Source organism: Ambystoma mexicanum, chromosome 14, assembly GCF_040938575.1.
Source record: "Ambystoma mexicanum isolate Mex_15411 chromosome 14, UKY_AmexF1_1, whole genome shotgun sequence".
Taxonomy (NCBI): Eukaryota; Metazoa; Chordata; class Amphibia; order Caudata; family Ambystomatidae; genus Ambystoma; species Ambystoma mexicanum.
Window position 1 is genome coordinate 95,527,396 of NC_090940.1, and position 24,244 is coordinate 95,551,639.

A 24,244-nucleotide genomic window follows, 5' to 3' on the forward strand; every position below is an offset into this window, starting at 1 on the left:
GTTACATTTTGCCTTTATAAGGAGGGGGGGGGGGGGGTAACTCGGTACTTGGTTGATTGAGCCCCCCAGCATCCAGAACCCTGTTTAATAACCTTGAGACACCCTTGAGCTGGTTCAACTCCACACTATGCATCTTTCAATGTTCTAGAACCAGCAGTTCTGCTTTTGGCACTCTACCCAACTTGAAACGGCTTACAGCCTTTCGAGCCATGCCGACCCATTGAAGCAGACGGGCTTGTGTCAACCCAGTCATCGGCCGAAGTCGGTGGAAGTAACTAGACTCGACCTGCTGGGTGCCATCAACTTAACGGTATCCAGTGCCGACTGAACCCACAGAAGTATTGTTTTGCCACTGATTCAGCCACTTCCTTGAACCGTTGGAAGCAAGTCTCCACCATCTCGAAGGACTACTCTTTAAATAAAAGCCTGTACATCGAACCAGCGCTACACTGACTTGCAGACGGGACCTCAGAACTCTACCGTCTCAGCGCTGGTTTGATCACAGCAAAAGCACTTGGAAGCCCGGCTTGATATTGTCGAGCATCCAAGGCAATAACAAAAGGTATTTTGACAATGCCCCGTCTCCCTGGTCCATTTTGGAGGCCCATAGTGACTTTTAACACTCCACCCCCTCGTTGACTTTTTGAGAACATATCCTAGAAGGCTGCCATTGCTGCTGAAATCCTGTTGCTTGAACTCTTAGCAAAAGTTTGCATTCTTTGTTTCTTTTACAAGGGGTGGCTATTTAGTGCTTTTGATTAGCTGATTGTATTGTCTTATTGAACTCGCTATTTTAAATAACATTGATTGATTGGACATTTTTATTTGGGAACAAGTGCTGTTTGGGTTGCTACATTTATCAGCTGAAGAAATAGCCTGCCTTCCGCTTGCACTACCAAAAGGCGAAGGAGGTCTACCCGTGGGGTTGTGCCTGATTCACCTTTGACGTGGATCACTGCTGGTTTAGTAGTAGTGTGGGGCTGAGTAGGCACTTTAGCCACTTGGTCATCCCTGTACTCCTGGAGTGCAGTATTCATTTTGTTGCAATTATGCCAATACATTTTGCAGATCGTGTAAACGCACGGCACGATTACTCTGTGCACAGACCCGTATCAGATCTAGGGGTGCAAGCCTGTCTGGTCCAACCCCCCTCCCTCCCCCCCAAGCCCTCGCAGGAATTTTGGGCTTTGGGGTTCTCCAAGACTTGGGGCTTGAATAAACCTGGTCTGTAGGTCCCAGCTCAGCCTGGAAGGTTCAAATCTGCAGCTCTGTGGAGTGAGATTTTTTTTTCCAGCTATGGTGTATCACTTTGAGACTTTTTTTTTGTTTTTTTTTTTAAGAATTGGGTAGTTATTCATTGTTGAAATTGAGGTTGTACCAGAGGGTTGGAAAATTAAGGAGGGCTGTACTAGGACTTCAGGGTATGGCTTGGGCAGCCCAGGCAATACTTCGGGTGGGTCGCATAAAAGGGGAGTAAATGGCTTGATCCGAGATTTTTGAAGGGGAAGATGTATGTTGAAATGTGTATTCATCAAACGCTCTAGTTTTTCTTTTGTGAAGGATTGGTATTTTAAGTGGGGGAAGGGGAGAGCGCAGAGGACATTAGCAAGTGGGTAGGGTCTGTTCAGAATGCCATGTCCAGTTTAGCATGGTGTGTGATGGCCAGCCATGTTGAAGCACCCTTTTGCACATACTGTGTTTTTGATTGCGCCATTTTGCCAAAATCTGCCTGGCATGTAACTGGTTCAGTAGATGCTGGGCTTTAAGTGGGCTGGGACTAGCCAGGACTGTGCCCTGGCAGTCTCCCAAAACCTCAATCGAACCAGGGCTTACACTACCCCAAACAGCCCCGACAACCTTTTTTAAATGTATTTTTTATTTTCTTTCCATGCGCAAGATTTGAACCCTGGGCACTGTTGTTGACTAGCCAGTGTCACGTTGCACTGTGCTATTGGATAGGTGTTTGTTTAATTCGTAGACATCTTGACGTATAAAAATCCTGTAACTGGCTTTGTGTCAAGGATCCTACTGTATAAAACTAAATTGTGCACCTATGTAACGGTACAGTGCGCTGCTGGGTGGGGGGGGGGGGGTGGTGTGAGGGGGGTTTGTGACTAAGTTGCACAGGTGTGCTGGTGAGGTAAGCATGCCAGCCGCTCCTCTCCCTGTTGTTGTTTCCATGGCTGCCGGATCAGCCGCTGCGTCACGTGGCCAGGAATGCACATTCCTTCAGAAATCTGCCAGATTGAAACCAAGGACGTGAGGTGGGCGCTCCCTGACGTGCTGTCTCCAGTTGCCAAGCCTTTCCGGTCTGCTGTCTGGGGGGAATTCCACTTTGACAGGGATCCCATGGTGGGAGCGGCTGCTTGGCTCACCGGAAGTGCCCGTCCCTGGCGTCCTATTGTACGCAGAAGAGGCCCTTGGGCACGACGAATCTTGTGTGAGCATCATTGGCGCGCCCAGGAAATTTGGTGTGGTGTGCCAAATTGAAGACTCCCGCCCCAGATAATCCCTATACACCTAAAATAACGGGGGAAGTCAAAAGAAAATGCTCGTAAGCATAGGCTCATACATGAAATCTGCAGCAGGAAGGGAACTCCGTGTACGCTCCTGTTCGATTCCCAGTTTTGGCGGCTCTCATGCCTGCATTCTGATCAAGTCTTTAAAATCTTTTTACTTTTTTGTATTTTTTTTGGCGCCCCTACCATTTTCATGCCTTTTCTAATTTACCAAATTGAGGTGTCTAACAGTGGTTTTAGGTTCTAAAATAGGATGTAGTCCCCAACGTGTGTGGATACCCAAGGACACCTCAGCACAGTATTGTTGCCCCTGCAGACTAGTGAAGCCAGCATGTTTTATTAAGCGCGCTATAAAATAACAATTCTAATTGTTCTTAAAAGAACATGTGTCCAATGGGCAGGGACTGGTACTCTGTATCAATGTTTTTGCCCAAATAAATGGCTATGGGCAAGTGAAAGTATTGTTAAATGTCGCAAACCTCGCCTCCTGGAACTAAAGTGACCACGTGGGGCCCGTGCACATGGGAAAGGGCATGTGTTCATAGGCGTGTCCAGGGAGTGGCTTGGTCTGGCACTTGCCATCGCTGGCATCTGATTGGTCAACCCATTATCCTAAACTATGATCATGATCTCACTGCGCTCGTACTTCATGCCACCCCTGCATAATTCAGTGCCCCACTTGGGCCACCCCAGTGAAGAGTCTTGACACACCACTGCTGGTGGTGTTGGGTTAACCAAGCAGCTCAGGAGACATGTGGAGGGTCACGTTTGCCTCAAAGTGTTGGAATATTTTGGACATTGATGTTTCTTCAAAAATGGCAGTGTCCGGTCTGTGTGCAGAGCGAAACCTGCGGATTAAACCTTGGGCTGAATAGAGCATTGGGCCCAGCGACCCCCCCAGTACAGGACAGGTCTAAACTGAAGACCTTTGGGTGATGTCAGGAAAGTGAGCCGGTGCCCTACCTGAAGTGGAGGAAAAACGTGGCGACGACCAAGCCTTCGCAAAATGCCAGGTGGCGGTGTACCCCAAAACGCAAACCTAAATATCTATGGGGTGACAGGACTGGATCTACTGAGGCGGCGCCCCAGCTTGTTACACATTCCTCCATTCGTATAGTAACCAGACGTGATTACACGTGATTTACACCGTTCTCATAAAACTGCAGCGGGAGCTGTAGAATGCACACAGTGCAGACAAGCAAGTGAACTTGCCCTTGTGGTGCTGTAAAAACATGCACGCCAATGCTCCACTTTTGGTGCATGCTGCCCTCATGCGACGTGCAGTGGCAGAGCGGGGTGGGGGTGGTCGGCCGCACCCCCTGGCACCAAAAGCTGCCTCCACTACTGGCCACGTGTGAACAGCCACAAACATGTGACGTTCAATTGAAGGGCAAAGAAAGGGCCGCCCCTGCAACCCCTGCGTTGGTTGGATGGTTTGTCGGATTACTTAATCTCTGGAGAGGGCTATTATGCTTCCCCTTCACGTCCCTCCTCATTGGCCCAGTATTTACTCCTGAGATAGCAACCCCCATGACGCAACTGATGATTAGTCCCGCCCCTTCCCCCATGGAGGTATAATTCTAGTATCCCATAATCCCTCAGTTTAAAAATGGCATGTCTTCTATGCTGGGGCCTAGGTGGGCAGCATGTTGGTCTGCCTGTTTCAACTTCTTACTGCTAGGCTTCCATGGTTCCCCAAGCCTTCCAGCTGGCATGTCACTGCAGGGCAAGGTGATTATGGAGGAAGTGGATGTCGCCCCCCTCCCCACCCCAGAACTCCAGCGAGAGGGGTGAGTAGGCTCAGTGGGGCGAAAATGTGACCACTGCAAGCCCAGAGAAACGGGCTTGTGGGTCCATGGCCTGCACTCCTGAGGGATCGTAGCCCTGTGCTCCAGCTGAAGGTAGGTGCAGGATGGAGATGGAGTTTAGGATAAAATGGCCAACTTGCTGAAATCATTTTGCGGGACACTTGCCAGGGGTCTGGCCACTTCATTGGTGAAAGTTCAAGTGGTTCCCCTGCAAGAAATGTGCAGGGCAGCAACGTTTGGAATAGGTTGAACGTGAAAAGTAAAGTTCTTTTGGAGGAGTGCTTTGCACTCTGGGCTACAGAGGGCAGAATTCCCAGACAATAAAGTGGTGGGTGTGGTGTAGAGCATCAGACTTAGTCTAACTGGGCCTACAACTGTGATGACTCCCATCTCCCGGAGATGCTTCTAGTACCAGTCTGCAGGATTCTGGATTAATACATAATCCTCAAATAGTCTCTCGTGATTTCTTGGGGCAGTCTCTGTAACTCTTCAAGAGGATTGTTGCCTTTCTCCTCCTCCATGGGAATCCCTTTTGGGGATCGTTTAGAAGAGCTCTTCTCTGGTTTGCTGGTTTCAGCGTCTCCTTGGAAAATATTATTCCTTTCGATAGGCTTTCTCGCCTGGCATTTTATAGTTCTGCTTGTTCTGCTCTGCTTGCTTTGGTATTTGATTGAGTTGAGTAGTTCCTTTGAACTCTCTCTTTTCTACTATGTGATTCTTGCACATAATGTTTTTTCCCCTTTTTTCAGGGTATTGTTAACCCCTGTTCTGTTCTTTTCAATATTCAGTGCTTGAGTACTCCTCTCTCTTGTACCACAACATTTAAGTTAAATCAGTTCCCTATTTAATTTTGCCCCATGAACTCGACCGAGACGAGGTGCTTGCACGGTATGATTCTCTCAGTCCTGACGTTATTCCCTTCTCCCCATTACTTTTGTGTGTGAACGAGAACATCTCACAGAGCCTGGTACCTCGGGGTTCTCCTTTTGGGATTCGCTCGGCTGTCAGCTGCTCTCCTTAAGATTTCTTGTACTCCTCGCGATGTCTGTGTTCAGATTTACTAGCCAGACACCCTGCTGTGATGTACCTGTGATGGTGTGTGAAAGGGCTGTCCACCACGGATCCTTCGTGGTCTCACCACCAGACTCGCTGTAGCTTTGGCATCCAGCTCTTCAGTATCAGGCGAGTTTGAAACTCACGTGTTTCCTGGTTTATGCCGCCTTCTCCAGGTGTAGCGCTGCTCGGGGCCTTCCCTTGCCTGTGTATGCGCTTTTCTCTCTTCAGTCCTCGTCGACTACATGTTTAACGTACACGTCCCAGTGGATTCGATGTTTGGATTTAAAGGGACATGTTTTTTTTTTTTGTCTATGTGAAAATGACATCTATCAAGGTTTAGTCTCCCCAGTCTTGGTGTTGAACAGTCCCCCGTATTTTAGAGCATTTCATGTAGGCCACGGTGTGCTCAGCTTTAGGGAGTTCCTCACCAGAACGGGAGTCCACGTCCCCAAAGGGTGGAGTCTGTCCTAGTGATGTCCCACTTGCCTCGACCCCTAGGGAGGGTGATGCAGAGTGGGCTTCCCCTCCATAGCCTCACAGGGCGAGGGGGAAGGGGGGCGTCTCCTCCTTGGGGGAGAAGGGATGAATTCCCTAGATTCGTCACACTCATCAGTAAATACTAAGACGAGGAACAGTAATGAAAATTATGGTTAAGAAATCCAATTATTAGTTGGAACACCTTGTTGGTAAAATATAAGGTAACAAGTAGCAGCATCTGTTATCGGAGAGAAAAGGCGAGTGCTAATGCCACGATAAGTAAATGATGGGTAATATAGGAACAGCTGGTGAGAATGTGTTGTCTGTTGGGGGAAAATCCCGCCTCTTTTTGCACAAATGAATTGTGCAGTGTTCACGATGTCATGAGCGACGTGTCCTTGGTAGTGCAAACAGAGCACACAACAGACGCCTGTGAAGAAAGACTTGCGTTGCATCACACAGGTGTCGTTTAGCCCTCACATATCGACTTGTTCACAGTGCTTTCAAGCATCTAAAAGTCAATATTGCAGTGCTATAGAAAAAGCAAGAAGTACACATCTTGCACACTGTCCACAACCAGGGACAGTTTCCGTGTGCTGAATCCCTTTCCCGGGCACCAGTGGTACAGGGATGAATATCGGTTTCTAAACCATCAATCAGCCCCACACCTCTAGTACACCAGAAGGGATGCGAACAGATTGGAAAACAAGTAAATTATGAGACCCCCCACCCCCTTGTCCAATTTTGGTAACGTGGACGGAACAGCATGCTTTTATCCGCAAAGTTGGTTAGTTGCAACACAGGAATCTATGCCTTCCATTTTGAACTTTGCAACAAGCACATTACAGGCTGCATTTGTTAGAGCTCTTAGAACCTCTCTGGTACTTTTTCTTAATCCACATTGGCCCCTGGCTGACAAAGGCCTATTCAGGAGACGGCCAGCGAGCAGTGTTGCTGCTTCCTGCTGTCAGGACGTCTTGTTATAATCAACGGCTATTAACCCCATTGTCTCCATTCTGATATATGCACACCAAGGGTGGCTGAAACTTTTTTCTACCTCTAGGCAATGGTGTTGGTGTTGGGGGGGGGGGGGGGGGGTCGTGTTGAAATGGGCCCCAAGAGCCTCTCCAGCCGGCCCTGTACATAACAGCAGATTTTAGAAGGAGGTGTGGGGGGACTTCGTTTTTCTTAGCGGGATGAGTAGTGAATGCAGACAGGTTTTTACCATATTAGCGCCCGGGCCCTTGCAATGTCTTTATATACAGACTATCGACCGAGTCGCTTAGCTAAAGGTGCTCGTCCGGGGACGGGCGGACTGCTGAACAGTGAGCACACGTGTGCGTTAATGTCTTTTTCGTGTTGAAACCGGAAGCCATCTTGGCTGCTTGTCAACAGCATCTTCCCGAGAGGAAGTGCGGCCTGCCGGGAGCATGTAGCCAGCTGCTGCCCTCCTGTATTGAGAGCCCATGAAATGCTGTAGGGAAAATAGCAGTGGTTTACCGTTGCATCTGCTTGTTGTTGCACGGCAGTAGGCGCTATACAAATATCAAATAATATTATTGGTTGCGCTTGATTTGTATTTGACTAGTACAATCTGGATCCATTAGAGACCGTGTGTAACCAGTGCTGGAAATGGAAATTAACTATGGGATCCCCCAGCAGCGGCAGCGAGTAGGGTGAGGGGGATAGTTTTCTCAGCCCTCCTCCAAATAAACATTTGCATTGCAGGAGATTAATACATGAACAAGTGGCAAATAATCCAAGAAAGGACGGGCATTTCCTATAGCATTTCAAGTGTAAACAAAGAGGTGATGGCTGGAAGGTTTAGAATGAATCTTAGCCACTGGCTTTGCTCTGGGCAACCCTCCAGACCATCGTTCTTCGCCTGCCAAGCCATTACAGAAGGGGAAAGACCATATGCAAATCAGGCTTGGCCCCACCCCAAAAGGGGAAGGCCAGCCCAAACTGCTGGGTCACATCCCTTCTGCACAAGACCACATGCAACCCCAAACATGCCCAGACGTGGGTCCCGTGCCTGCTGGACCTAGAGACCCAAGCTACTCCTCACTGATGAGGCCCAACCAGGCTGAAACATGTTTGGGGATGCTGCTCCCTGCCCTCCAGTTGAGCACACCTGTTGCAATGGCCGTGTCTTGACCTTGTATGATGAGCGATACTGTATGAAAGCTGCATGCAGTTTTCTTTGCCCGGTCCATATCGGCCCTAATATTTTATTTATTGCATTTATAGAAGCACTCCAAGCCCACGGGGCATCTAGGCGCTGCTGCAGGGAAGGAAGTCACGATGGGCGCGTTGCGTTTGGTATACAAGCTCTTGCAGTAGGTCAGCCAGGTACGGTTAGGAAAACAGACGAGTTTTTTCCTACACGGGTGGTAGGAGGGCTCCCCGCGCAGGGGTAGAGGCCGGTTGTTCCAGAGGGTGACCGAGCAAACATGCTTTGTTTGGGACAAAATGAAGCTCCGCGCTAACCCTGGACGCATGGGGCATTTTCATAGTTGCCAACTCCTCCCATTTCATGGGCCGCCTTTGTGCAGTGCTAAAGTCTTTTTTTGCTAACAGTACTTAGTTTGCTGGCACTTATTTTCGAGAGTATGTAAGACTACAAGTCCCTGCCTGCAAAGCACTAGTGGCTAACACGCCTCCAATGGATGCCGGTGCCATGGGGCCAATTAACCCTGCATGTTCTGGTGTTTAACTAAATAGGACTCGTGCATGGGAGCCAAAAGGAGCGCAGCTTAAAATAAAGCACCTCTGTGGAGGGGGTGCTTTCTGGGATGGGGACGCATGCAGCAGGGCCACCGTAGCAGACACCAGTGCGTTATCCCTGGCTTTCAGTTCATATCTGTGGCATGCATGTACGTGCTTTTAGTACTGCCATTGTTTATCTTGAAACCCTAACTTGGCAGTATTGTCAACTGGCCACATGTCGCCCGAGTTTTCTCAATCCAGTCCTGGCTTTACGCCTTGCCTACCTGGGCCTGCAATGTTGCTTCCCCCCCCCCCCATTGCAGGTACAATAATTATTCTCATATAGCGCTACAGACCCATAGGTTTCAGAGCGCTGAAATAACTGAAGACATTATTATAGGCCTACCAGTCCCAGCATGCAATAGGCGTTTGCCTGGCAAGGCCAGGACTGGACACATGGTATTCAGGGGACCCGGCTCCCGTACACAACTATGTGTGTTATGCGCCAGCTGTCCAATGAATATTCATGGGCTCCGTGTCCTAGTCACGTGTGTGGAATGGGGGTGTTTCGTTATATCTTTGCTTATACTGAACTCCTCTCCTGGAATGACCCCACATCCGGTTCCATAGAAAAGCAAGCATTGCACTGATTTTATATATGCACAGCCCCCCTCATGCGAACTTTTCCGAGTCCCGCCTTCCCTCGCCCCTACGTCTAAACGCTTCCAGAAGCTTTGGTTATGTGGCTAAACCTTGTAAGTACTAGCCACAACGCTTGACCATTGAAGACGAGATGAGTCCAGGCCCATCGGACCAAACTGTCCTGGAACTGGGCTCTCCGTTCACAAACACTTCACATCCGGTGCATACGCCCACCTTGCTCATTTAGAGTGAACTGTGGCTACACAACACTCAAAGCTTTGGGGTTTTCAGTGAAACCCCAGGATTGCAAAAATGGTGTCCCAGTGGGTGTATGGTTGACAAAAATGTGAATATGGTAAATGTGGTCGACCTAAATTTGAGTGAGGTAAAATATATATAGGGAAGGAGGGTTTGGCTGGGGGGAGGTAGAGGAGGCATTGGGGGGGGGGGGCTTCTGTTCAGATACTTTTGGGTGGCAAACAGGTACAGTGGGCCTCATCAGAACTTTGGCGGTAGCCTCGACGGTAAAACCGGCAGGCTGCCACCAAACTTCCAGGGCCCGCGAATGGGCAATTACTGGGTCATTACAGCCCTGCCGGACATGTAATTACCCTTTCGCGGGCGCCGGAACGGAATGCTCCCCATTCCCATTTGAGAGGTCGGATGCACCGGTATAAACGGTGTATCCGACATGTTGAGCTCACGGGTGCCGCTCTGCCTGTCAGGTCAGACCTGGCAGGCAGAAAGGCACCCGCAAGCACAACTCGTAGTTTGCCGGTCCGCGAACTATGGTACCGGCAAGCTTACCGGTACTGTAGTTCCTGGACCGGCAAACTTGTAATGAGGCCTTTGTGAACTCTGTACAGCTCACCCAAGTCCCTTTTGGGCTCCATGGCTGTCTCCCCTACCCACCCCCAGAGACCTGTGGTGAGACCCCGCTTTCTGTCCCTGTTCTGCCCGCCCCTGGAAGCGCAGCTATGCTGGCTGAGCGTGCCGAATGTGTAACGCGTGTCTAAAGGGGTGCACGTGGGTGGGTAGAGCATGACCGGTGCAGGCGGGGCATAATGCGCGGGGAGGGATGGCCGTTGCGCGCTCTTTAGTTTTGATGCAGTCTCGCACAAGGGCACGGGCAAAGAGACTCCGTCCCGGGACCAAAAAGGGCTGTGGTCATGCTGGTTGACAGCCAATGGCGTTGAAATAGATTTCAGTTTAGCTATGACTGATATCTGGTGGTAAAGCGGAGAATCGTGCTTTAACTTCATAAAGCACAGTCCCGGAATAATGAAAATGCTTGCAAAAAGTAGTGGATCTGTTAGCATTGAAAAAATATAGTGGAACACTGCTCCCGACTGTTCCCACTCGCTTCAACCACTGACTTCAACCAATATTTATAGAAACAGTAACCTTGTCTCAAAATTCAGCCAGTCTTAAATGTTGATGTTAATTTGACAGTGTGAAAGTTAAGACTAGAAAGGCATTTGGTTTGGAGAGATGAAATGGGCGCCATCATTTGGGAACCAGCTAACTTGGAGTCTTTATTCTCTGTCCTCTTTCAGACATTCACGGCCTGGTGCAACTCCCACCTGCGGAAGGCTGGCACGCAAATCGACAACATTGAAGAGGACTTCCGGGACGGCCTGAAACTCATGCTGCTGCTGGAGGTCATTTCAGGTGAGCGAGGTTGAGTCCTCGTGCATCGATTCGCTGCTGCACGGTCCCCTCCCCACCCCGCACACAATGCTGTAGACTTCCAACCTGCATGCATGGACAATTCATGTGCCCAGCCTGCATCTCGCCAGATGTTTTAGACCACAGCTGCCATGCTCTCTCAGTATGGAATATGCTGGCTGGGGCTGATGGGAGTTGTAGTCAATAGCATCTGGAGAGCCAACTTGTAGAAACAGGATGGCCTTATGGCATTTTGGGAGTTGCAGTTTTCATTCACTTGCATTAAGCATATTGGCCTAAAAAAGGTTAGTTATAGTGGTTTGTAACGCAATAAGTATGTTTTTGTATATAGTGTTTTATGCTCGATGCCTCTGGCTCCATGCACTGTAATGTTGGATGTTCTTATTGCAGAGTTTGATTTAGCTTAATTGAGCAGCCTTGAAAGGGTGAAGGGCTCAGCCGGGAAGCCTGTGACAACACGTTGCACACAGATCTCCGTAGCAGGCGCTTAATTTGGTGAGCTATCTTAATCAGCCAGGGCCAGAATCCTGGTGGTCCAATGATGTGAAGCAACGTTTTCGCTGATGGGTCCAGTAGAGTGGATCGGAGTACCCCCAGGGCACAGGTGGAGTGTCCCCGTGCCATTAATGACCTTCATCCAGGCCCAGCGTGAGGAAGCCAAGAGACAAATTAACTTTGCAGTGTAATGTTAGATATATATATATATATCGCTCACTGGCTATGATCTGTAGTGCTACATACACCTGTAGTAAACTAGGTTTGGGGCTTCCCCCCCAAATAGCATGCACTGCAGAATCGCTTCCAGGGACCCCCAATTTAGGCAGAAAAGGAACCCAGAGATTCAAAAGATTTGTCATGCATCTAAGTGGCTCTAGTTGGTACAAAAATTTGGGATTGAAGAACACAAAACTATCCTGGCAATACATACATTGTAAGAGCCACATGTTTGGGGGGTGGGGGGGGGGTAAAAGTATGATTGTAGCTTTATTCTCCCCATCTTGAGGGAAGGTGGCTAATGCCAACATGCAAAGAAATGCGAGCCTAAAAAAGTAGTTTGGGTTATACAACTATACCTTTAAGACATGGATGACGAAAAATGCACGATAGGACCACCTCCTTGTAGTTATTGTTTCATGTAGTAAGTTGTGTACACCTTACCACCCTATATTCGAGCATGCCACAGACCATATTTATTCATAACTGGGTATTGCACTCCTGGGGGCTTGGAGGGTGGGCAATGCATTGAACATGAATTGCACCTTACAAATATCACCCTGATCTTCCACGAGGAGGACTTTCAGGCACTTTGGATGCCTGCCGCATAGTCGGCACTGCATAGAACTAAAGCATACGAGGTTGGGCCAGGCCGCTGCGTGTAATCCTAAAATGGGGACCTTGTTCGCACTGGAAGGAACTAGGGATGCCAATTTCCCACTCCAAGGTCCTCCCGGATGCAGAGTATTAGGCATTCATCTAGCACGTTGATCCTCTGTGAATCGTAGCGCTGCTCCTTGTGCACTGATGAAACGTAGGATGTAGAGATTGTTTGTACAGCTAACCCATTACTCCCCTCGCACACCGCACCTTCGCAACTTGATTGATAGATGGAATTCTTGACCTTAGCTTGCGTCACATCTAGATAGTAATGCGAATGTTAGAACACTTAAATGAAACTGTGAATGATGACAAGTGCAACACCTGAATGGAATCATGAATCACTAGCCTACCTCACAACTAGACAGAATATTAAAAATTAGCAACTGCCACACCCCGATGAAATAGTGAAGGATAGCAAGCATCACACCCAGACATAATTACAAGGACAGAGATGCCAACTAACCAATCCACTAACAATTCTATCCCTCTGCTTACACCTCTCAAACTCTAACCAAACACAACCACAAGACTAAAACACATCAATCCTCACAAACTTCACTAAACTGCAACAACAAAACAAACCACACATAGACTTGCACAACAGCACACGACGACTACTGACCCTAAAACACCCCAAGCCCAGCCAACGGACCCACCGGGTTGAGGCTGCCAACAGCACATCACTGCTCTCTTGCACTTTTCCAGCTCATTCCCACTAACCTACCACCTCCCTCCCTCTTTCAGAACCGCCAGGGGACCACTCCAGTGGTGATAGTGCGTGGTACAAATATCCTTTAACATAACTTAGGGCAATGCACGGGCTCGTTACACATACCCTGCACTCACATATAACACAAACACTACTGCACCACACCATATGAGTGGAGCTCATTTTGGTGACGAAAATTCGAGCTGTAGCTTCCCACATAACTCTCTATCTCCTTAAACACAGTCCTCCCTTTTAGTCCATAGTTTACCTCCGCCGCGCCCATCCACACGCCACTAGACATGGGTGACTAGCAGGGTCTTGGCTGCACTCACAACTTTAATGGCTGAAATGCACACCCGCATAATGGTACCTCCCCTATCGCCCAAAATCTCAACTCGGTCCCACTCCTCCTCCCCCCTCCCCCCGGCGGCGTTCAACCAATAGCACGCTGGGAACCACCATTATGGTGAAAGGCGCTATACAAATGACTGAATGAATTGGCCACTCACTAGTGTTTCTGCAGCCATTTAACACTATTCGGCCACCCCTTTTTAAATTGTGTGCTGATAATAAATGGATGTGTTGAAAAGATGTCCGACACAGCCCTGCGACGCCCAGCTTTTAACTTTGAAAGTCAAAGTGAAAGCCACAGAAGCCGAGCTGTTCCACTCTGCGCTCAGAAGCCCCTCTGGATACCAGCAGAGGTCCAAGTAGGAGGGAACTAAAGGGTACGACGTTCCCTTACTTATCGGGAAATCGGTCATAGTTCCCTTACTTTGTGACCTGGAGACCCGTTCCAGGACGGTAAGAAAGGACACCGGCTGGGGACGTGAACCTATGCTCTATCAATCCTGTGTCAAACAACTTTGCCCCATCTCGCAAGTCCTGTCCAAGCTCGGTTATTTCCGTGAACTGCTGGCGCGTGAAGCCTGTTCCCAGGCAGGCAGGCAGGCAGGTGGCAATCTGGGGATTGCTGTACATGCTGGGCTGCTTGTGTAGGCATGCAATGGGAGGGGCACGTCAGTGGCTCCAGTCATGGGCATGTCCCTTCAGAGGTGCGGCTAGTGGGTGGAGGGAATGGGAGGCTACACAAAGCTGCCCGCGCGGGAGGGGAAGGGGGAGGGGGGGGGGGGCGGGCAGGCAATGGTGTCATTTAAATGTATGTTCTTTCACCCCGTTTTCTTTAGTCTTGCGAGAACTTTGTAAATCGCAGCTTTTTTGGGGAGGAGGGGGAAAGGAAGGACCCAGGTAGAGGTTTTGAATGGAGATGGAGAGGGTTGGGGGGGGGAGGGGGGGTGTAAATGAGTATGCCTGATTGAAGGGAGCAGAAAAAGGGATGGGGCTTAAAAGGGGGCGGGGCACTTCTACCACTGGATACCAGGAACAGGTGAGGCAGCCAGGGTCAGCCCCCGAATACGCCCCCCCCCCCACAAGAAGCGTCCCTAGATGTAGGAAAGCTGTGCATTTATCGGGAATAGGAACGAATGGAATGGTTTGTTAGATAACCCTGAAGTAATGGTACCGCTAGCAATTGCTCCCTGCAGACTTCCATCCCTGGCTGTGTGCATTTCATAGCAAACTATCACTGCACTGGCCAGTGCATGTGGCCACTGATTTATGCCGGAGATCAAGCGCCGCGCATAGCAGGCATTTCTGCAGTCATGGCACTATACTTGTGGCAGTACCCCCTTATGACGAGCTTGGCCAGGTGGCCTGGGCAGGCTGCCCACACAGCGCCGTGATCTAACCCAAGACCCTTCTCTGACTTCTTAGCGCTTGTAGAATCAGCCGAACCGATTTTGCAGCTCCTTCTGCTGGCCCTTATAGCTGGAAGTGGAGGAAAGTCCGTTTCCTCGTACGGTATCGCGTGAAAAAAGTCTAATGGATGCCAGATCGCCAGTAGTGCGCAGGCGCATTCTACAGTGCCTTTGCGCATGATGCATGCCAGCTGCCCTTACGCTACGCGGCGTGCCAGCCCCCTTTACATCTTAAAAGCCGGCACATTCTCCCAACATACAAAAAGGTTGAACATAAGAAGCCATGGTCCCAGAGACTGTCCCCCGGCCCCCTTTCCACCCTCCCTCACATCTGTGCAGCAATGTTCTGGTCCCAGGTGCCCACAGAGACGCAGGGAATGGGATCCCTGATTGCATGATGAATTAAAGGTAAAACTGCATTTTTAATTTTCATGAATGACTACACAAACTATGGATTATAAAAATATACCCGTTTTTCACTTAAAATACATTTTGACTCGAATGGAAAAATACACCGTTTAGAAAGGAAAAAAGCAATTCCCATTCCCAAAGGAATTTTACTGCTAAATAGGGAGTAACTTAATCCCACTTAAAAATGATACTGCAGCCCTGTATACCATTATAAAGAGACATGTGAATGCTGGCTGTGCCAGTGGATGCCAGTATCTCTAGGTAAGACCATTTGTGTGGCTTTGCCCATAATGCCAGTAAAACCGCCATAACACAGTAAAAAAAAAATGTCCATGCTGGTTGCACCAATGTAAGCCAGTATCCCCACATAACAAAACTTGGATGTTTGTCCTTACCTGCTATAGCTTGGAACACCCACTGACAAGCGGCTGCATGGGGGCCCATTCTGCGCAAGCTGCAGACAGGAAGTAGGAGGCTGGTGTCGCACCTCTTACCTCCTGGTTCCTGCCATGCACTGTGGAGCTGGAGCACCACCCATTTTCTGTCCCAGGCCTCGACACGCAGGGAGGCACAGAGGCACGCCTTACAATTTGAGGGCCATGCAATGCTGAGACCATGACTCCAGGCAGAGTCTGTGATCCTTGTTTCTACAGTCCTTGCATGCTGTCATTCTTGAGAGGCAGTGTGCGAGTGGCTGCGGAGCACTTGTGCATGGAGAGGGCAGTACGCAGCATGATGTGCAGGCACAGCTGTGGGCAGTGAGGGAGGGGGGGGTCGCAGTCCGACTACTGTAGTAATTTTGATCCTACTACCAATACTTTAATTATCCAGCCTGAAACTGTTTTTTAAAGTAAAAGTATAGAACTGATGGAACTTAAAAGAAAAAGTACAGGAGCGCGCTGCTCCTAACCACTCCCACATGCTTCGACCAACACCATGTGAAATGCAGGCTGCCGGAAGGCGTTATTCCCCATCGCAACACTGAGTGATGGAACCTCCCCGAAGCATCAAGCTATGCTCTTTGGTGTCGGGGGATATGGTTTATATATTGCTTGATTTCGGCTCTGTGGTGTAATATCACTTGTATAGCGCCTACTGTCATTGGTATGGTCACGAAGCGCTGTAGGGGGTTGAACACCATTTGGGTGATCATAGTGAGAGATGTAGGAGTTGACGAAAGGTTTTCTAAAATGCGTGTGTGCATTTTCTGCCAGCACGAAGGTGGGGAGGCAGTGGCTTGGTCCCTAGCAGCAACCCACAATCGAGATACAATTAGTGTCCTGAAATATTATCAGGCACCAATAGATAGTCGGGGCTCTCAAAATCTTCTATCACCCACACGCATTGGCAAGGAGATTATATGAAGAGTGAGTGCCATTTGCATGGTACTTGACCTTGCTGTGAAGTAAGGGGATGTTTGAAACTTTTATTTCATATTTACTGCAAACTAACTTTGTTTATAGTTCTTATCAAAAGAGGTTTAGCTGTGCTTAGCTGGCCTTTGGGTGGCAGCATTGCACCAAATATGAACTGTGCTTATGGTGACATGCATCATTTTATAAAAAAGCGCTAGTTAATATTTTGTCACTTTGGGGCCAGTGCTTTTCTCTGAGGTCAAGTATTTAATCTAAGTAACTGGCCATGCAGGTCTAGTGGGATTTTAAAGGATTAGCAATTCCTGATAGTGAAGATGTGCACAACATCGCATCCAATTTGATTACGTTTCAGTACAGGGGTTCATAGCACCTGCACCATGTTGCAATTTAAGGATTGCATAATTTTTTTAAAATTGAAAATGATGGGCATAGAGTAGCTGCATGAAGTTCACCGGGGCACAGTTTTCAGGGCCATCCTTCAAAAGAGCACGCTTAAAAGACTGCTATGCCCTATAGTCTCAGTTCCCGTCATTTGGCATAATTGGGCTAGACTTAGAGATTACAATGGATTGGCAATGGGAAGCATCGTGTCCCCACTAACCTGCCGGTAAGTCGCCTGTGGATGTATGCAAGAGACGGGCCTTGTGTTCTTTGGGGACTTGACCCATTGTGCAGGAATGCTGGTGGTAGCGGAGAGCAATGGCGAGCAACAGAGCTGTGGTGCTGTCCTGGGATATGACACCACAGAAGAATAGAGGTATCTTAACATCAATGGGTGATATTAAGTCTGCCCTTCATAGATATTGCGAAAATAGGAGCATTCTTCATTGAAATACAATAGAGGAATAGAACATTAAAAAGGGAAACTATGGCCATACTGGATCTCATTTGGCTGATGGTCCCCTTAAAGTAGTGGTCTTCAAGCTGTGGTTGCGCATGCGCTGGTTTGCCCCTCCCCCATGGCCATTCGGGGTGCTTTAAGCGCGATCCACCCGGTGCTCCCCCTTTACTCTGTCCTTTTCTTTGCCCAGGTGAACGTCTGGCCAAGCCGGAACGAGGCAAGATGCGTGTGCACAAGATCTCCAATGTCAACAAGGCTCTGGATTTCATTGCCAGCAAAGGGGTCAAGCTGGTGTCCATTGGCGCTGAAGGTAAGACTAGTCGTCGCGGGGGAAAGTGGGCATGGCTGCACTATTTGCGTGTTAGAGCGTTCCATTAAGAGCATGTGATGGTCCGGGACCGTCCTGTTGTCATCCGTGAGCTCTCTCTAGGTTGTACCTTTCACTTCCAGGTCACTAGGAAACAAGTAACTGATCAAGGAGAATTTGTGTCATAGTTTTGACCTTAAATTTCCTGGGTGCTAAATTTTGTGTGCAGCAGTGGTAGCAACTAAGACCTGTAACTTTTCTTTTAGGTTTTGTGTCGTGTAAGGATATATTTTCATCTCAGGTGGGCGCCATTTTGATTTTGCTATGACTAGAAGTACTTCACCTGGGCTGCACTATTGAATAATGCACCATCCACTTTCATTTTAGTGCAGACTGAATGCAAGACCCTCACATTTACTAGCTGTGTTAAGGGCTTCTATATGTTTGGGGGAGGGGGGAATAGCATGAAGAGGGAAAGTTTGGGGTTACAACTTAAGCTGAGTTTGGGGGGGGGCAAGTACAGGGTCTGGCCAATGGGACGCTTGATCCTATAGCTGTTTGCGTGTTGAAAGCTAGGTGCATGGGGTATGGAAGGTCACACATGACATCAGGGTTCCATGTTTGGGAGAAGAGATTATTGCACCAAATGTCCAGTATGGCCGCACCAGGAGAAAGTCCACATATGCAGCGCGCCCCTCCAAGGAGGCGTTCTGCATGTCCAGTATCGCCATGCCAGGAGGAGATCTACACATAACCAGTACAGCTGTCGGAGAATGAACTACACGTGTTCTGTAGGGCTACTGCCAGAAGGAAGCACACATTATGTACACAAAATGGTGCACAGGCTGCAGTGCTCCAAAGCCACTGTTGCAACATCTGGAATACTGAACTGAGTGTATACAGGATCCCTCCTTCTGCTTATCGTTGGGCCACTTACCATGAAGTCCTGGGCACAAGACCAAGCTGGGTAGCAGAAGAGTGACCACTTTGGACTAGCCAGAGAATGGCAGCACACACTGCCCCACAGCACTCAAGATAAACTTTACCCTCTCCACTGGCCCATGTAGCACTGTGCAGCAGACTAGACATGCAGGATGTTAGCTCCTGTACCTTTTTTATATAGTGCAGCTGGGCACCTTCGAAGTTCCTCGCACATCAATGCCGCAACTGCGCGGAATTTGTGAGCAATATTCAGGCCCTTTCCTTGGTGACTTCAGTTGGCATTCTGTATAGGCGAATCCTGGGGGGGATACAGCCATACCCCCAAGCTCACGGCCCGAACACATGTTTTATTACCATTGGAAATATTTGTGTCCTGAAGGTCCCCACTGAGTGGGAGGAGTCACCATCCTGATTACATCATTGGCTGTGGCACGGTAGTCCAGTCTGACGACTAGAGTGGAGTGCTGCATTTTTTTGGTGTTTTGCGTGAGATGTGGGTGGATTTTTCATATGTTGAGGAAGCGCCCGCCTTCATTGGCCGGGATGAACCGGAAGAGTTTCAGGCCTCTATAAAAGTGGACCCAAGGTTGCGAGCCATGGGTTAAGGGCGGAGGTGGGGAGTGCAGGGGGAGAGGCAAGTGGGGGTTATTATTGGAGGCTGGGAGTGGCCGTCCACCTGTGAGTTGAGCATGAGGCAATGTAGAGCCATGCAGTGGTGGATGGAGGTGAGGCACTTGGTTATACTTTCAGAGATGGCAGAGGTTAAGGAGATCTGGGTATCGTTGGTGACGAATTGGTGGTGGAAGCCAAAGGAGGAATGAGTTTACCTAGAGAGGAGGTGTAGAGGCTGAAGTGGTCCTAGGTCTAACCCTTTGGGGATGCACATAGGGAGGAGGTGTAGAGGGTGGGGTGGAGTGGTCCTGCCCATAGGGAGGAGGTGTAGAGGGTGAGGTGGAGTGGTCCTAGGAGTAACCCTTTGGGGATGCACATGGGGAGGAGGTGTAGAGGGTGAGGTGGAGTGGTCCTAGGTGTAACTCTTTGGGGGATGCACATAGGGAGGAGGTGTAGAGGGTGAGGTGGAGTGGTCATGCCCATAGGGAGGAGGTGTAGAGGGTGAGGTGGAGTGGTCCTAGGTGTAACCCTTTGGGGATGCCCATAGGGAGGAGGTGTAGAGGGTGAGGTGGAGTGGTCCTAGGTGTAACCCTTTTGGGGATGCCCATAGGGAGGAGGTGTAGAGGGTGAGGTGGAGTGGTCCTAGGTCTAACCCTTGGGGTGTGGGGCCAGGGGGGGTGCCCTCTGGTAGGAAGTGGAATGGGCCTGGGGCTGGCTCTTGGGGATGGGGAGAGGTTGACGCCCAATGAAGGGAGGTGTTTGAGTTCCCAGAGATGGAGTGGTTGCCATCTAAGAAGCAGGCCCCCCGCTCTGGCGGTCTTTAAAGCCAATGGAGTAAAACGTTTGGAGGTGGGAGGGGATGGTTATAGTATCATAAGGGCACAGTGAAGCAAAGGATGAGGATGGAAGAGTGGCGAGCAGGGGTAAAGAAGATGGAGGCCAGGGTGAAATCAATACCTCTGGAATTTTTCTACCAAAATCCCGATTAAAGGTCGGCGGGAGGGAGTGGAGGGGTTTGGAGGAATATGCCTCATATAGTTGTCCATCAGGTTTAAGTTGTGGGGGCCGGAAAGAGACGGCTCTGTAGAATAGGTTTTTTTTTTTTTTTTTTTTTTTTTTTTTTAATATAGGTAGGCAGGCTTTATTAGGACTGTACCAGTTTCCCAGCAGACTGGGGCGATGCCATTTGTGATAGAGGGGTTCGTAAGGGTGGAAATTCGGTGAGCGGCGCAAGCTCCTTCTGGCTGCCGGGGCATCGATGGATGCACAGGTTGGGTTGGCAGAGCAAAAGAGGAGCAAGTGTTTGGTAGACGGAAGTAGAGGGAGATGTGAGCTAGTGAGGAAAGCTTGGCCAAGATGAAAAGTGGGGAGAAGGGGATGGGTTGGGGTTAGAGATATAATTCCATATTTCGGTTTGGTAATATAAGGCACTTTTTATGTTTTTGCCATATGCGTTTTGCATTTTTAGATCCAAATTTGTGCAAGGTGCCGTTGGCTCCCTCGCGTTAAATTGGGTATTCTAAAACTTTAAAAAAAAAAATGTAAAGAACAGGAATTGGAGGGGCTAATCTATAACAAGTGTGATGGTCTCGGGAGGGTAGCTCGGGGACAATGTGCTCGCCTTGGAAGCAAGACGACACAGCAACACAGGCTCGATCCCCGTGTCCCCGCTTAGAAACCTCTGGGTATTAAGCGCCTTATAAATGACCTATCCTATCATTTGTGTAATCCTGTTGAAATAAAATAAGTTTCTGTAGCGGGGCACAGTAGGTTCCCGCCCCTACTCGCTGCTAATCTGGTTTAGGGTTGCCCTACCAAACCCTTATTGTTCACCAAACCAGGGCGGGACGGATAATGACAGGCGGGAGGGGGGGGGGTGTGCAGGTAAGTTGTAGGCTGCGTTATTAACCCTTCCTTCTTGATAGACTTGCGGTTTCCCAGAATAAGTCCATTCAAAGACACCCATTTAATTGCTATAAAAAGGCATCCTTTTTTTTTGGGCCACCAAGTGCGCCATCATAGAAACGCAGCGGGCTCCGCCAATCCCATCATGCAGCTCGGGGAAACTGGCATGCGATGGAAGCTTGGGGTCGTGCTTATGTTTCTTATTGTATTTGCGCTGTGGATTCTGTCACAGACCCTCCAGGATATTGCAGCAGGCAATGGCTAATTTTGCAGCACAAACCTTCAATTATTGCAGCATTTTTGCAGCACGTTTTGTATTGACTGGAGGGTGTAAGAAGGAAAGAGGCAGTGTTCAAGGCTGCAACAGTGCCAGTGTGTCATTATTTCTACCCTTTTGTATCAATTTAATAGGAAGAGTCCCAGATATGTCTGGCTTGGCAGAACAGTGTTTGTTTTGGCTATGTTTCTGCTTTAATGTGCATGCTTATTTAATAGACAGTATTGATCATTATGCATTGTAATGCTGAAAATATTCCCCTTATCTGCAAACAACCACACACCTCGCTCACCAACACACCTTGCACGTCTCACCAAGTCCCCATCACAACGTGCATTCCCGAACCTCTCGCTCTGTCATACACTGTCATACACATACTTGCGTGCCCTGTCACACTGCCAAGTCGCAATTTGCGCTCCCCAGTCCCTGCCACACTCCAAATCATACTCCCAACTCGCACCTTACGCTCCCCAATTCTTTCATGCTACCTCTGCATCGTGCATCCTCTCTCCCATTCTATCGCACTCTTCCCTCATCCTTTCTCCCAATCTGCAGCTTACTGCCTCTTTCCGGCCAACCACTCCATCTGTGCTTTTTGACCCACTGCTAACACTATTTTCTGTACTTCCACTCCCATCTGATTTCTGGCCCGCTGCCCCACTGCTTCCCTCTCTAACCCACTGATCTCCCTCTGCTTTCTGGCCTACCACCTCACATCTCAAACATCACCCCCTCTCTCCGGCCTCTCTCATATTGTGACCATTTTTTTTATTTTTAAAGTGAGTCAACAGCGGTTCATCACTTTGCTGTTGCACGTAAAAAACAGATTGCATGACTGAGTCAGGCAAGACCCTATAATGCAGTGACACCCATTGGGTGCTTATTTGGGGCAGGCGCATAGGGTTGCCTATAATTTCTGCACATTTAAAAGCGCGTCTTGTTTGTAAATTTGGGATGCATTTTTAAATGCGTAGAAACACCCCGTAATTTGTGCAAAAAGGGGTGAAAAAGGCCATCTGAATGGGCGCAAATAAGATGCAAAGGAGGAAGTGGTGGGCATCACTTCCGCTCATCAAAGGAAATTTGTAATATTAGTAGATTTGTGAGATTCAAGGCGTCATCCAGAAAACGTGACGTACACCTCGTCACTAGAAAAGAAAATGTCCAGTGAAACATTCACGGAGCCTGGAGACGCCGATTTATGTAGCAAATACGACTTCAAAAAAGGTTTAGATGTTCAAATTGTAGAATTTTAAGTGTACATAAACGCACCAGTCCTTGGGTTTCTGTATCGTAATAATCTTTTTATTCTTCAATTACTTTTGTGTTAGAAGCACTAGCCGATGCATTTTGGACTGGAAGTCCTTCCGGGCGGGCTCTAATGTCGAATCTCTTGAAATAGTTGAGCACACACCGCTGTTCGTTTCTTACTGCAGATCCATTCGAACTACTCGGACTTAAGTGATTGGGCTGCTACTGATGAGATGTGCTAGTGCATTTCATTTCTTGCATCCAAAAGGTTTAGAGAACCTTGCCCCTTATGTTGTTTTTTAGTTTCGTTTATTTATTTTTTAAACCGCAGTTTTTGTACTTTATTTATTTTAAACTGCCTTTTAGGCAGCATTTTGCGGGATCGGAAAATCACTATGAGCTGGAGAGTCTGACAAGAGAAGAAACCCAATAGTGTTTGCTCGCTCTGCCAAACCAGTAGACTGGCTGCAAGTACATTGCCAGGTGTGCCAGCTTTTAGATGCTGCCATCTCCAGAAACAAGACGGTGCACTTCTGAAAGGTAAAAGACCGCCATTGCAGGGATGCTGGGTTGGGCGGGCCGGGCCGGGCCGGGCCGGAGGAGGAGGAGGAGGAGGAGGAGGAGGAGGAGGAGGAGGAGGCGGCGGCGGCGGCGGCTGGGCGATGCCAGTCCAAGCTGGATTCACCATGGGCCGGCATTTCATGGGTTCTGATCATTGTGGGGAGGGAGAGCGGGGTGGACTCAGGAGGCAGCTGGGGCTGGTAACGAAGGGGCTGCCTCCTGGTATCGCCCCACCCCCCAGGGCATGTTGGGGAGGGGATAGGGCCTCGCACCCATGTCCCCCCCCCCCCCCCTTGCAGAGTGGGAGCCATGGTCCGCGTGAATGGATAGGAGCCATTGGTCCGCGTGACTGGATAGGAACTATACATATTTTGTTGTGGAATATGTTTGAGGAATATCACATTTCTGATTGTTTACTTTGCTTTGCATTTTACCTTGTATTAAAAATGTGGCCAAGATGGCATGCAAAGAAGGTGTTTGGTCTACTCCCTCCTCCCCTGGTTCTGCCCCTTGCAGAACCCTTTATTTTACCGTTGATGGCGCAAACCTGTGGAAGCCGTGTGGCATATCTGAACAGTGGTGCAGTAGTGTTGGCGGAAGGGCAGAAACATGTGGATTTTAGTAGAGCAGGAGTTATTTGTCGGAACAGTCCACTATGGATTGGCCCAACCGCATCAGCGTAGGACACCCATGACCAGGCACGGCACAGCGTATATCACGATTCACATCCTGCCCTGGCTGCTATTCTACGGCATTATGGGTAATCTAACTCTGTGCACAGCATTTGAGTTGCAATGCAAGCAAAATCCAACTCTGCGTTCATGTCCGGTTTCTTTCCCACCTTCGCAACCCGTCTGCACCAGTAAAGTGCCTAGAAGCTCATGGTCCTTAAGCTTGCTCTGTTTTACATGATCGGCTCCCCTGAATGGGTGTGCAAGCATTGCCCTGCTGTCTTCTCCGGCGTCAGTAGTTCATCCTTTGCCAACCCGTCGCCTTATAGACTCTGTGCAGGATGCAT

At 49.0% G+C, this 24,244-nt stretch overlaps 1 protein-coding gene across 3 annotated transcripts in view; it reads left to right on the plus strand.

Moving 5' to 3' along the window:
• Positions 1 to 24,244, plus strand: part of ACTN1 (actinin alpha 1) — a 328,242-nt gene that overhangs the window by 154,734 nt on the left and 149,264 nt on the right. For all 3 annotated transcript variants that reach the window (XM_069638592.1, XM_069638594.1, XM_069638593.1), the window contains exons 2-3: positions 10,768 to 10,882; positions 17,562 to 17,681. In XM_069638592.1, coding sequence (XP_069494693.1) covers positions 10,768 to 10,882; positions 17,562 to 17,681 — 235 coding nt within the window. The remainder of the gene's footprint in view (positions 1 to 10,767; positions 10,883 to 17,561; positions 17,682 to 24,244) is intronic.